Raw genomic sequence first — 13,260 nt, 5'->3', positions numbered from 1 at the left:
ACTGAAGCCAACCACCAGGAGGCAAATAAGACACTTTGGCTTCACTTTGGGGGAGCTATCATGCCTTGCATCTTCATTTACAGAATAGAAACATGTAGAAGTAGAAGCTAACTTTAATAACCTTATACTGCAAAACTTGTTTCAAGTTGCTTGAAAGTTTAGTTGCTGACATATTTTTGATATTTTTTCTGCTACTGGGAATATAATACATTTTCTAAAATATAAATTCTTCTTAATAATTGAAACAGTGCAAAACACCACCCACACTATGAAACATTGTGTTAGAATAACTATTTGGGCCCTCTAGCTGTAATAGTTAAAAAATCCTCTGTGACCACAATTAGCATTTCACTTTAAAGTTAGTGCATCAGTAATGCGGCATTTATGATTGAAGTTAAGGCCTGAAGGATGTCAATGTTATATCCTCATTAGTACAGTCCATCAACAATAATCCTGCTTTTGTGTGTGAGGGTGGGGCTGCATGTGTCAGGTTGGGTGTTGCCACATGATGACGGGAAACCTCTCAGATGAGTCTAGTTATCCGAGGCTCATTTAATTTAATCTGGAGGAAGCAGATGTTCATTTGCTGTAAACACAGTCATCCCTCACAATTATCCCACGGCCTCTTTCCTCCCTTCTAAGTTTTGTTCCTTCCACTTGTTGATATGTTGTCTGAGACTGTGTGTGCACGTCTGACCGTGTTGTAAAGAGTGTGAAGGTAAAAGTAGAGAGACGTAACTTCTGTTAAAGACGTCAGAGGAGGGAAAGACTGAGAGAGAGCTGCTGAACATTTTTTTTAGGACACTCTTTTTATTTGTTCTTTTCTTTGTTGAGCAGATTCAGTTTTAGTCAACTGTCATGATTTCTCTCTCTCATTTTATTCTCAGCGCACGCATCCACCACCCACACACACAGAGAGAGAGAGAGAGAGAGAGAGAGAGAGAGAGAGAGAGAGAGAGAGAGAGAGAGAGAGAGAGAGAGAGAGAGAGAGAAAGAGAGAGAGAGAGAGAGAGAGAGAGAGAGAGAGAGAGAAAGAAAGAAAGATAAAGGAGGAGATAAAAAAAAGTGTGAGAGAGCGAGCTTGGCATTGGCAGTAGACTTTAGGACATTCCATTCCATTTCTCCCCAAACCATCTCTTTTAGAAGTGAGGTAAAGTACATCTGTCCTCACCTCGGGGTATTGTTCTTGTTTCTTCTGACTTTGTAAGGAAGTTTCAACCTAATAACGATTGTGGGAGATTCCCTTCAAATGTCCCTGTAAGCCTAACACTGTTGTGTAGGTTGAACCAGGCGGCCATCCAGGTGATCACATCCATTTTTGTTTACTAAAGGAGTAGACTGCATAAAAGCATAATGTATTTCTGGAATTATGTTGAATTATTAAGAAAAAGTCAAAAGATCTCAGAGGCTCTAAGGCCAGAAAATGTCCAATAGTTTTTGTCTTATGTTATTTAATCTATATTATGTGATACCGTTGGAAGGAAAATGTGATTCATAAAAAGATATTGTAGTTTTGAGAAGCCCTGGTTCAGGAAAGTACAGGGGACATTAAGTGAACGTGGTATTTGCCGATTTAGTCAGAGCAGTTTCACTGACGCTGCCCTTTCAGACCGCTGCCACTCCAGCTGTGTCAAGTCTTTATAGGTTAAAGGTCATCAGTTAGCGTATCGGATTTTTTTTTGGCACGGCTTAGTGACAGGGCTGCTCCTATAGGTTCGTTAAGCTTGATTAGTAAATAAATAATTTGGAAGGAATTCTGAGACATTGAGGCATTTATTACTGACAGTTTGAAATGCAACAAGGCTTCTTCGCTGTGTGTGATCACTATCAGCACGTTAATACCAAGGCCATAAGGGCACCCATATATTAAATACCTATGTCAATTAAAAGTTAACAAGTGAAGCCAATAAGACACTGTTTTTCTGGGCATAGTTTACCTATAGTAGCTATTATTTGACCAGATTATTTATGATCAATTTGGCAGCTTTTATGAAGGAGCTACAGCAGCTTACAAGTGGAAGCAAGTAAACTACACGTCTCTGCCCTCCAGTCCTTTTCACAAAGCTGTAGTGTAGTTATTGTCGTGCTTTGTTTATGCTTCTCCCTTAATTAGTGAGATTGCTTCAAGGTCTGTATAAGAAATATCTCCTTTTGAGAAACATTAAAAAAACTTTTGGCCTCTGGGAACTTTCACGTTTTTCATTTCAGCACCTCGGACAGCAGCCTCCAGGAGCATAGCTCAGAAAATCCCTGCAACTCATAATGAAAAAATCATAAATACAAAATGTAACCAAAGAGCAACTAGGCTACTGTTTGCAAAGAACACATTTCTGGTACCTATTTGGCACCAGGGAAATCAAATTGAATTATCTGAATGCACCTAAACTATAAAGTTCCATACACAATGTGTCACTTTTATTGTCTATCTATCTATCTATCTATCTATCTATCTATCTATCTATCTATCTATCTATCTATCTATCTATCTATCTATCTATCTATCTATCTATCTATCTGTCAGTCTGTCTGTCTACAGTTGTCCTTTTGACATTCACCATATTAACCTTTAAATATTACATGGGACTGGTGTGTGTGTGTGTGTGTGTGTGTGTGTGTGTGTGTGTGTGTGTGTGTGTGTGATAAGTGTATGTGCGTGTGTGTGTGTGTGTGTGTGTGTGTGTGTGTGTGTGTGTGTGTGTGTGTGTGTGTGTGTGTGTGTGTGTGTGTGTGTGTTCCATCTCCATCCTCTCCTCCTTCCCCTCCCTCCCTGTTTGCTCCTCTTCACTTTAACACGTACCATGACCACTTTGGGATGCAGGCATCACTTATGATCTCAGCCGGAATGCAAATCGTGTCTATCATAGTTTCAGTCATAACAGAATTATGTTTAGTGTTCAACTTCCAAATGCATTCAATTTTACAATGACACACCCATGTGCGTCCTCCGGATGAACAAAAGATGTGACCAAGGGTGGCGCGTAATGTCCGTGCGTCCTGCAAGAGTGACAGTGAAAAGTGAAGCTCTGATACCTTCTATATTTATAAGTAGCCTATTTATATAAAATGCCCATATCCCTGTGCAATGACCTTGTTTCAAAAGGATATTGTTGGGATTGGTAAGTGTGTGTGTGCAGGAGCGCGTGTCTACAAGACGGAGGGGGGGCAGAGGAAGGCGGGCACGCCCAAACCCTGGTGTTGAATGACGCCCGTCTGTTGCTTCTTGTGTACATCGGTGCGCCCTGCGATTGGCTGAGGACAGTGGAAGGTACCCAGCGCCGGAGCTCCGGGGGCGGGTGGAAGGCTTGTTTATAAACCCAGATCTCCTCCTGTGGGCGGGAACAGCAACAGTAGGGAGAGTGAAAGTGAAGCACGAGGAGAGAGTGAGAAAGGGGGGGGAGAGAGAGAGAGACGGTGGAGGAGACGAGGCTGTGGCGGCGGCTGAGGTTGACCGGGGTTCGCGGAGGGGGCGAGGCGGCCGCCCCTGTTTGCCTCTTCAGCCGCGCATGGACGACCACCTCAGCCTCCTGCAATCACCCCCGCCGAGCGCGACCAAAACTCGGGGCAACAACCTCGTGAACCACGGGTTCACGGAGACAGAGACCGACGTGATGACGGTCGTGGCGTGTGACAACATGCTGGAGGAGTCGGCGGCTCTCCCGGGCCACCACTCTCTGGACAGATACGAGCCGGATCACGAATGCTGCGAGAGGGTGGTCATCAACATCTCCGGGTTGCGCTTCGAGACGCAGCTCAAGACTCTGTCCCAGTTTCCAGAGACGCTGCTGGGGGACCCCAAGAAGAGGATGAGGTACTTTGACCCCCTCAGGAACGAGTACTTCTTCGATCGGAACCGACCCAGCTTTGATGCCATCCTCTACTACTACCAGTCTGGCGGGCGCATCAGAAGACCCGTGAATGTGCCCATTGACATTTTCTCTGAGGAGATACGCTTCTACGAGCTGGGCGAGGAGGCTATGGAGAAGTTCAGGGAGGATGAGGGCTTCATAAAGGAGGAGGAGCGGCCGCTGCCAGAGAATGAATTTCAAAGACAGGTGTGGCTGCTGTTTGAATACCCGGAGAGCTCGGGTCCCGCCCGGGGGATCGCGATAGTGTCTGTTCTGGTCATCCTCATCTCCATTGTCATCTTCTGCTTGGAGACTTTGCCGGAGTTCAGGGACGACCACAGGGAGCCGATCACCATTGAGCCCTCGATAAATGGCACACTCCCGTATTTCATCAGCCCCTTCTCTGACCCGTTCTTTGTAGTGGAGACGCTTTGCATCATCTGGTTCTCCTTCGAGCTGCTGGTGCGCTTCTTCGCTTGCCCGAGTAAAGCCACGTTCTCCAAAAACATCATGAACATCATAGACATTGTGGCCATCATCCCCTACTTCATCACCCTGGGCACGGAGCTGGCGGAGAGGCAGGGGAACGGGCAGCAGGCCATGTCATTAGCTATTCTGCGCGTAATTAGGCTGGTTCGGGTATTTCGCATCTTTAAGCTCTCGCGTCACTCCAAGGGGCTTCAGATTTTAGGACAGACTCTAAAGGCCAGCATGCGTGAATTGGGCCTGCTCATATTCTTTTTGTTCATTGGTGTCATCCTCTTCTCCAGTGCTGTTTATTTTGCCGAGGCAGACGACCCAGAATCGGGGTTCAGCAGCATCCCAGACGCCTTCTGGTGGGCTGTTGTCACCATGACCACTGTGGGTTATGGGGACATGCACCCCGTGACAATCGGGGGGAAGATAGTTGGATCTCTGTGCGCAATAGCCGGCGTGCTTACCATTGCCCTGCCCGTGCCCGTCATCGTCTCCAATTTCAACTACTTCTACCACAGAGAGACGGAGGGCGAGGAGCAGGCACAATACCTACACGTGGGCAGCTGCCAGCCCCTGGCGGACACGGAGGATCTGAGGAAGAGTCGCTCCTCTTCCTCACTCAGCAAGAGCGAATATATGGTGATAGAGGAGCATGGGATCAACAGCGCGTTCAAACAACAGCCCAACTTCCCCACCACCGTGCACAACAACTCGCAGAATTGTGTGAACATAAACAAAAAGATTTTCACCGACGTGTAGCCACTTTTTAAGAGAGAATATGTATGGACACAGGCGAGGGGGGGGGGGGGGGGGGGGATGTGTCAACACACAGCCGGTTCTGTTGTTGGAATCCCCGGTTTATCAGACGAAGAAAGAAAGGAATAAAGAGAGAGGGAGTGAGGAAAAGAAAGAAGAAACCCCTGTCTGTTCAGATCCGCTGCTTTGTGCTCCATTTAATCCAGAGACAATTTTATATCAGTGATCTGAACTCATAAATCTGTATGTTTCCATGCGCAATGGGAGAGAAAAGCTCCTTGAAGTATTAAGCCTATACTATTCCTTTCTGGGGGGGGGGGGGGGGGGGGGGGGTGACCTGTTGTGCGTTGTACAAAAGCCAATATATGATCACAACAGGTAGAAATAGAAGCCGTAACTGTGAAGGATGAGCGCAAATGTATGCTGCTCCGAGAACACTCACATTGTATTAACATGCGTTATGAGTCGTGATTCGTCAGTCATAGCCTGCGTATAATATTCGGCATCATTTAAGTGTGTGTAATGTCTGAAAACACAGTTCAGAATATATAATCTCAATTAGACCGTTCTGTGCTATTTGCCTTTATCGTGCGTTAAAGTCCGGGTGCTACTGTCTTCAAAAGAATAACCCTCTTTGTTTCCTGATAGGCTCTTCAATGCGTAAACGGCACCATGTAAACACAGGGGCCATGCAGCCAAGTGTCAGGGTCTCGTCATCGGTGCAAGACACACGTGAGAGAGGAATAACACACACAACACACTCAGTCGCGCACGCACACAGCGATCAAAGACGGAGCGTGCCTCCCTTTGGATGCCTCAAATATAGCCCGCTGTGATGTAGTCTCCATGGCGACGTTCGCTTCCGCTGTAACCCCTAGTCGCCGTTGCCATGGCGCCCTTGTTTCCACAGTAACCTCCGAGATGGCTTGGGAGCTTCACATGGAAGATTCACATCTAAATGGCTCGTCTCCGGTCTGTAATAAGATTGTTTTGCCATCGTGCGTAAAATACGAGCCCCTCAGACGTGCCTGGCGCCGCTGACTCTAATCGGTGAGCTCACTACAGTGCCACGAGAAAACAAAGAAAAACAAATTGGAGTAAGGAGGTCTGTTTACAAATTGCAACCACGAACTGTCCCATAAACATCAGAGCTGGAAAAAAAAGGCGCAACTCAGGGAGGCTCTACGCCAGGAGACAGCATGTGAGGAATTATGAATGGGACTGGGTGCACGATGGCCATGAGTGCGCTACTGCGGGTGCTCACCAGAGGCCGCTGTTGTCCCACTGATTGAAATGGTAAGTTGTGGTTACAGTCGTGCCCCTGTCTCTTTGAGGATTATTGATTTGTCTTTGTTTACTGTTTCAAGATATTCGCAAGTGTTTCATACACTAATCACCTCAAGAAATTCAGAATGACTCTTTGAAGAATTGCACTTGTTGAAAATGACACGATCTCTGCAAAGATGTGTAGATCCAAATACTTTGACTTGCAGAGACACAAATGTGTGTGTGTGCAGTCTGTCCTCCTTTGTGCACTGGGCGTGATGCTCCTGCTGTGAGCCCATTTCGACTTTCACCTTCATCTGACTTTGCCTGTCACATGAATAAGGGCAACAACAGCCTGCCCATCCAGCTTGTCTCACTGCTGCCCCCTGGTGGCCAATAAAACAGGCGACTCACGCTTACTTTGTGACCTCTGCCCTCCTTTGCCATCGACCTCCTACCAAACCCAGTGTTTCAAATAACAGTGGAATACCAGGTAGTTAGAGTAAACATAGATCTGCTGGATTGACCCTGCTTTGTTCTGTTTCTTATACAGATGATTCATTCTGTATTTTATTGGGTAAAAACAGTAAATTATCATTTGTACACTTATATATTAATATTAATATATAATATATTTTCTTTCATAAACATTGGGTTGAAAATGGTCTTACAGGCCACAGTGTAACCCTCTGCCTTTTTCCTGTACTGGATTCCTGTCTGTGACTCTGCTAATCTCACAGATTTATGTTTAGATTTATGTTCAGTGTCTTCTCTCCCTGTGATTACTCCAAACTGAACTGAAACACAGGCGATGGTGTGAAGGAAACAACATTTTAAAAAAAGGCAGGGCGGGGAATCTATCAAGCAGTTGGGCTCTGAATCTTTTTAATGTGGCTCTGTGTTCACCTGCATGTGTGCTTTTGAGCAGGTGTGTGGTAGTAGACTGATAACATGTATACCTCTGCAGTTACAGTTGAGAGATCAGTATAGGGCAGTCTCATTAGCCATGGTGCCCTAAAGTGGGACATCCCAGTGAAGGACTTCTTTATTGATTATTCCTTCCCACGTTGACCCCGAACCTTGACTTCATACAATTTAGGTGAAAATCTCCATATTTGTCGTCAGTTAAATCCCCCTGCTCATTTCTCATGTCGCGTAAAAGTCCCAGTGACGAGAAACCCAGGTCTATTGATCAGTAAGCGAGATACATTGTCGAGGACACGGGAGCCGCTCGTTCATCTTCTAATAAGATTGATCAGTCTGGGAGCTGCTCTCGTTGGCCCTGGCAGGATGGATTGTTAGAGACAAAAGCATGGCCGTAACACAGGATCATGCCGAGTCATCTTTTCAATTCCTACTCTGTCCACCTCCGTCTGCTACTGCGAATCCCTGCAGCTCATTTGAATGTTACATTTGTTTCTGTCAGACTGTAATCGCATCTCTTTACCTCTGCTCCTCTCGGTTTAAGTTTGCCACAGTGTAGTTGATGCAGGCATGTGTGTAGCTCTGAAGTCCGTGACCTGGGCATTATCCAGGACTGCACCCTCTCATTAAAATCCCAGTCTGTCACCAAAACAGCCTTTCAGCACCTCAAAAACATCTCCAGACTCTGACCCTCACTTTCAGACTCTGTGACCGAGATGCTAATCCATGCCTTCATCACCTCCCGCCTGGAACAATGCAATGGAGTCCTCTCCGGTGTACCCAACAAAGCCCTGGACAGACTCCAGACTTTTGGGGACAGAGCTTTCAGCGTGGTGGCCCCCACCCTCTGGAAAGCTCTGCCAATGTTGATTCCCAATGCCACACCCCCTCTGGACATTCCAAAAACTGATTCCATCTGTACTTGTCTTTGTCTCTGTCACCTTAAATATGTCCTCAAACATGAAGAGTGTCCTTGGGTCACTTAAAGGTGCTATAAAAATTAAAAAAGTAAAAAGTAATTATTATTATTATTATTAAAGAAAAAATTGACCTTGGACAGTCCCTCTCCTCTCCTCTCCTCTCCTCTCCTCCTTCCTGAACTGACAGTGTTTACAGTTTGACTTTTGCATGAGCGGTAATGAGACAGCAGGGAGAAGAGGAGCAGCCTTGCATTGTTAATAAGACCACAGAGCTGTGTGATGGGGCTGTCTGCGCTGCCTGGCTCTAACACTTTTTTTATCTCCTCCTTTTCTCTCTCTCTCTCTCTCTCTCTCTCTCTCTCTCTCTCTCTCTCTCTCTCTCAGGTAAAGCTTGTTCCGTTTTTCTGCTCAGACCTCCTGGAACCCCTGACGACCCCAATTAGACTACATCCCATTCAGGTAAATAGACTATATTTGATAAGGAGGTTGAATCTGGGTGAACTTCAACTGACATCCACTGATAATTACTCTAAGAAGTTTTCTCATTTAAAAGCTGTATCCATTAACCTGCAGTGACCCTGTTTTTTCTGTAGGGGTGCAATGAGTCTTCCTGTTGGGCCGGATTGGCCAAAATTAAGAGCTGAGACCGAACACGCACTGGATCTGATTTTCTTCCCCCAGTCGTCGTCCTCCCGACTCTTCAAACCTTCTAACAAGTGGTGCCTCGCATTTCTCCTCCTCCAGTGGACCACCATTCAATCCAAAATGGAAAGAGAAAATGCAATCACAACAATGACAGATGAATAACATATTCCACTTACAGCTTTGTAGCTGCAGCTTTATGACTGTTTCTGTTGTTGAGTTAACACAGTGTGAGTGTAACCATCACAGGATCAGAAGTGATTAAGACAGTGACAGAATTCCGAGGGAACTGTTACGGACTCTGACGTTTCTCCAAACTGCTTCTGTGTAACAAATCCAAAAGGACTGCTTCAGGAAAACAGCCAGCAGTTTTGCAAAGCACATTTGCATTTCTGAACTTTCTACTTTCTGTATCCATGTTTCTGGCACATGATGTCCATTACAGACGAAAACTGTCAAACAGCTTTTGCTTCAAGTCAAAAAGTGGCAAAAAATGAAGCCAAACCGTGATTTGCTGATATGAAACTGTGATACAAATCAAAGACTGTTAGCCATATGCCTTTGTTAGCTCTGTGTGCTCCGTATTGCTAACATGTGAAACACATACTGTACGTGTGCTGGTTGCTGCTACTCCCCTGACCTACACATGAAGAACAAAACCAAGGAGTGCACATACACATGGACACAAACACAGACACAAATGTATACACATGCTTGTGGATGGCTGTCTCTTCAATCCCAGAGTGCACTGGTGTTTTTCTGGGATGGGGCAGGATGTTGTCATGGGGAAAGCTGTTGATGGCAGTATTTGTTCCGTGTTATTCTGTGCGGTCTTAAACATGACCCATATAAAGAGAACATGAGTTGTACTGTCCTTATTTAAGAAGAGCTTTGGTCTGCTTCGCTTTTCTTGGAGAATATCTCGGCCCAATCGCAGACCTACACTATATTTAAATTACGGCAAACATGGCTAGAGAAGTTTGACACAATAAGACCGATTTTTTGTGAATGTTTGTACAAGTAAAAAACTTATTTTATTCACTCTATATCAAATTTTTTGTAAAAATATTACTTCACGGGATAAAGGTGAAATAAAGGCACGGCAACAACACATTGAATAGTTCAGGGCATTAGAATAAGTAATTAGGTAACACTTCTACTTTATAAAAATGTGATTCTGTCGCTTAATCAGAGAATTATATAAATGCTGTTAACACAGGAAATGTCACTGTATAATAAGTGTTTCCCATGCAGAGCCTTGCACAGTGGCAGCTTTTCAGAAGTGAATAGCAGCATCTGGCTCGCAGCCCTTTAGAAAGAGCGCTTACAGAAAAAGATCCTAATACAACACAAGTCTTTGTAATGCTGCTGTGCATGAACAGAAATAACATCCTGACCATAACAGGGTGACCAGGGTCAGTCCTTTATGAGAGAATACTTCATACATGTAAACATCAGCGAAAATTATTAAACCAAAAAGACAAACATCAAAAGTACCACTGATTTCACACATTAATTCTGTGAGAGAGCGATACAGCATACTACATGACAAGCTGCTCCCTGGAAGTGAAGGTCTGGGCCTAAGCGGGAAATGAGCGCCGAACGAGGTCAGTGGAAAACTTCTGATCATCTCTGGTCCGAGGAGGTAAATATTAACATTCTAACAAGGGTTTACAGCCATCACAGTGTCACGCTGTGTATGAGCAAGTGTGCTTTATTGTTCCAGTAAGCCCACCAGCTCGCTAATAGCTCTGACATCTTTGTGTAACTATCAAACAGCCTTTCTAATGTCCTACTGAAAATGTGGTGAGAGACCTCTATTTTTTTGTGTCTAGATTTACTACTTAAGATGTTAGTGAAGGTGTATTACTGCCTTTGTGATCCCTTAAAAATACCTATGATGTCATCAAACCTCGCAATCAGCCATGGTGCGACAGCAAGAAATCTCCATAGCAACAAGGGACGGTTGTTGGTAAGATAAAGAGCCATAAAGAACAGATCCAGCTCTCTGCAGGTGCACTGGAGAGATCGCCACTTGACCTGTCTGCTGCAGCATTAACGTGCACACAGCAACGGTGGCGGTGTATGATTTCGCCGGTGCCAGTGTGTTTATGGGTTTTGTTTGTGTGTTTTAGTGTCTCTGGCAAAGGATCAGTGTAGCGCCCCACAGGCAGATTGAGTCTCAGGGACTCCATTTGGACGGCAGGTCTAAGTGGAGTAAAGACAATGCCAGCAGACATTCATGAGCCAAAAAAAACAGATTATAAGAACACACAAATACCACACAGGTGGGGCTAAATGCCAACAACAGCTGTAGATTAAAGGGAATCCCAGCATCTCCAGGCAGATGGAATTATTGAAACTTCCAAGAACTGATTCTTTTGTGCCACTTGAGGGCAGCAGAAATAAGTTTGAACACTGTTTGAGTTGTTTCTCTGACCATCCCGCAACCTTTAGCCCATTATTTCTTGTCTTTCAGCTTTGTTTTTGGTCTCTAACATCTCCTGAGGCAAATATGATTCTTTAGCTTCTTCTATATATGTCTTCCGTTTGTCATTAAGCAGTTGGAGTATACCGCTAAAGAATCTCAAGCCAGGATCAAGGCCCGTTCTGTGAGATCAGGGTTGAAGGAGGGATTCACCTGTCTGTGCAAGGGGAGGAGTTTTGAAGGGGAAGTTATTTAAGGTCTGTAGTGTATCCAGCCAAATCCCTTTGTTTGAGACCATGTGGCCATGCACCAGTCAGGTTAAGTTTCTATCCTTTGTATTACATCCATCTATCATACATGTCATCTCATTTTATGTTTGTCATGTTTGTAATGGTCCCTAATGTGGTGATTTATGTGAGAAATTTGTGTTCCTGACCAAGAACTCAGCTGCTTTGTTGACAGACTGCAGGACGTATTTAAGCAACCTTATGTTTGTTTTATTAATTTTATTATTGTTTTTTAGAACTGCTGCTTATGGCAATTAATCATGTTGTTTATTATCCAGAAAAATAGTCCATTCATCCTCGATTCATTCATCCATTCCTCCATCAACCTATTGTGACCTCAATAAATGGTTGAATGGCTCTTGGATACTCTCATTCAAATGTACGCACCAGCTGGGAGATATGGGAGATCTAAAATGAAAAATAACGGGGAACTTTAAAGCTCTCCAAGAGAAGCTGATAATTCTCTGTATGTCACATTGTTTTCAGTTTTCCGGCTCATGGTGCTTGTATTATTATCTTGTTTTACTTTTTTTCCAGATTCCAAGGGTGTTAAAGATGTTAAATGATGCTCAGGGTGTAAAGCCTCGTGCTTACAAAATTACCCAACATACATTACATGACACACACCATTTATTCTTCACACCTGCCTCCTATAGAGGATCACCTTTTCTTTGTCACTTTCAGTTATGTGATATTTCCGTGTGTCACCAGCAGTCTCACCACTGGCAGTGCAGGGAAGGGTGGTTGCTAAGGCGGATGATGCTGTTGCTAGTGCTTCGGCAAAAATCTGATTATTTCTTGCTGCTGATTGGCTAACCAGTTCCAGTTTCGAGACACAGGCACAGCATACAAGGTGGGGACTCCCAATCCACATGCACAGTATGCCCCACATGCACAAACAGAAAACACTCACATGTACTCTGATGCATATTTACTCACACAGGCACATACAAACACACAGTATGAATTATGTATGTACTATACTCAGACACAGATCTTAAGGCACTTTTTTTTTCTCGCTGTTTGAAGAGGTGATCTGCTGCCTGTCATTTGCTTCAAAACAAAGAGACACATGTTGGAGAGGGTGATGGGGATAAACGTGGAAATGGACAGAGCGAGTGATGCTGCTGTGCTCTATCGGATGACTCATCACTCTGTCAGTGCGACCTTTCTCCTCTACCTTCTCCACCTCTATTGTTTTTCATTTTCTGCCCACCTTTCTCTAGCAGCATTTCTTGATGATCTTACTCTTCTACTCTCCCTCTTCTTCTCTGTGCCGCAGATCGGTTCTTCCTGAACGAATTTCAACCCGTTCCTCCCTTTTCTTAACCTTTCCGCCCCCTCTGATCCCATCAGCATCAATGTGTGCTGGCTCTGACACAGCGGTGCTACATGTGGGCTGTCACACAAGACAAACAAACTACGGACAACGCGATGGCCGATGCCTGTGGCTGTCAGACTGTGGTTCTATACATTAACTGCTGATTTGATTGAACTGACTAGACAGGGAGCACTTAACTGTTGCCGGCAGTGTGGGAAGAAAACATTTGCAGGTTGAGATTTCCTTTGTCGGTGCAGTGCACATTCAGAGGATATTGCAAAGTCACACCAAGCCTAGCATATACCATACGTGTTCAGTCCTGCATATATACTCATGCAGTGTTGATATCATAAATATCAACCCTTAGATTTCCTCTCTTAGCTGCACCACACCC

The 13,260-nt window shown here is 44.7% G+C and overlaps 1 protein-coding gene across 1 annotated transcript; it reads left to right on the top strand.

The window, feature by feature from the left end:
- The first annotated feature begins 3,258 nt into the window (after positions 1 to 3,258).
- Positions 3,259 to 9,688, top strand: LOC117764013 (potassium voltage-gated channel subfamily A member 3). Its single transcript, XM_034589408.1, has 3 exons — positions 3,259 to 6,374; positions 8,573 to 8,647; positions 8,782 to 9,688. Exon 1 carries the CDS (start codon positions 3,504 to 3,506, stop codon positions 5,079 to 5,081), a length of 1,578 nt encoding a protein of 525 aa, XP_034445299.1. The 5' UTR covers positions 3,259 to 3,503; the 3' UTR covers positions 5,082 to 6,374; positions 8,573 to 8,647; positions 8,782 to 9,688.
- Positions 9,689 to 13,260: the final 3,572 nt, after the last annotated feature.

This window comes from Hippoglossus hippoglossus, chromosome 7 (genome assembly GCF_009819705.1).
Source record: "Hippoglossus hippoglossus isolate fHipHip1 chromosome 7, fHipHip1.pri, whole genome shotgun sequence".
Classification (NCBI taxonomy): domain Eukaryota; kingdom Metazoa; phylum Chordata; class Actinopteri; order Pleuronectiformes; family Pleuronectidae; genus Hippoglossus; species Hippoglossus hippoglossus.
The sequence above is the reverse complement of the archived record's forward strand: the minus strand, read 5'-3'. Positions and strand labels throughout refer to the sequence as shown.

Bases quoted from the DNA above. Each gene is read 5' to 3' on its own strand.
- LOC117764013 (XM_034589408.1), top strand. From the start codon at position 3,504: ATGGACGACCACCTCAGCCTCCTGCAATCACCCCCGCCGAGCGCGACC.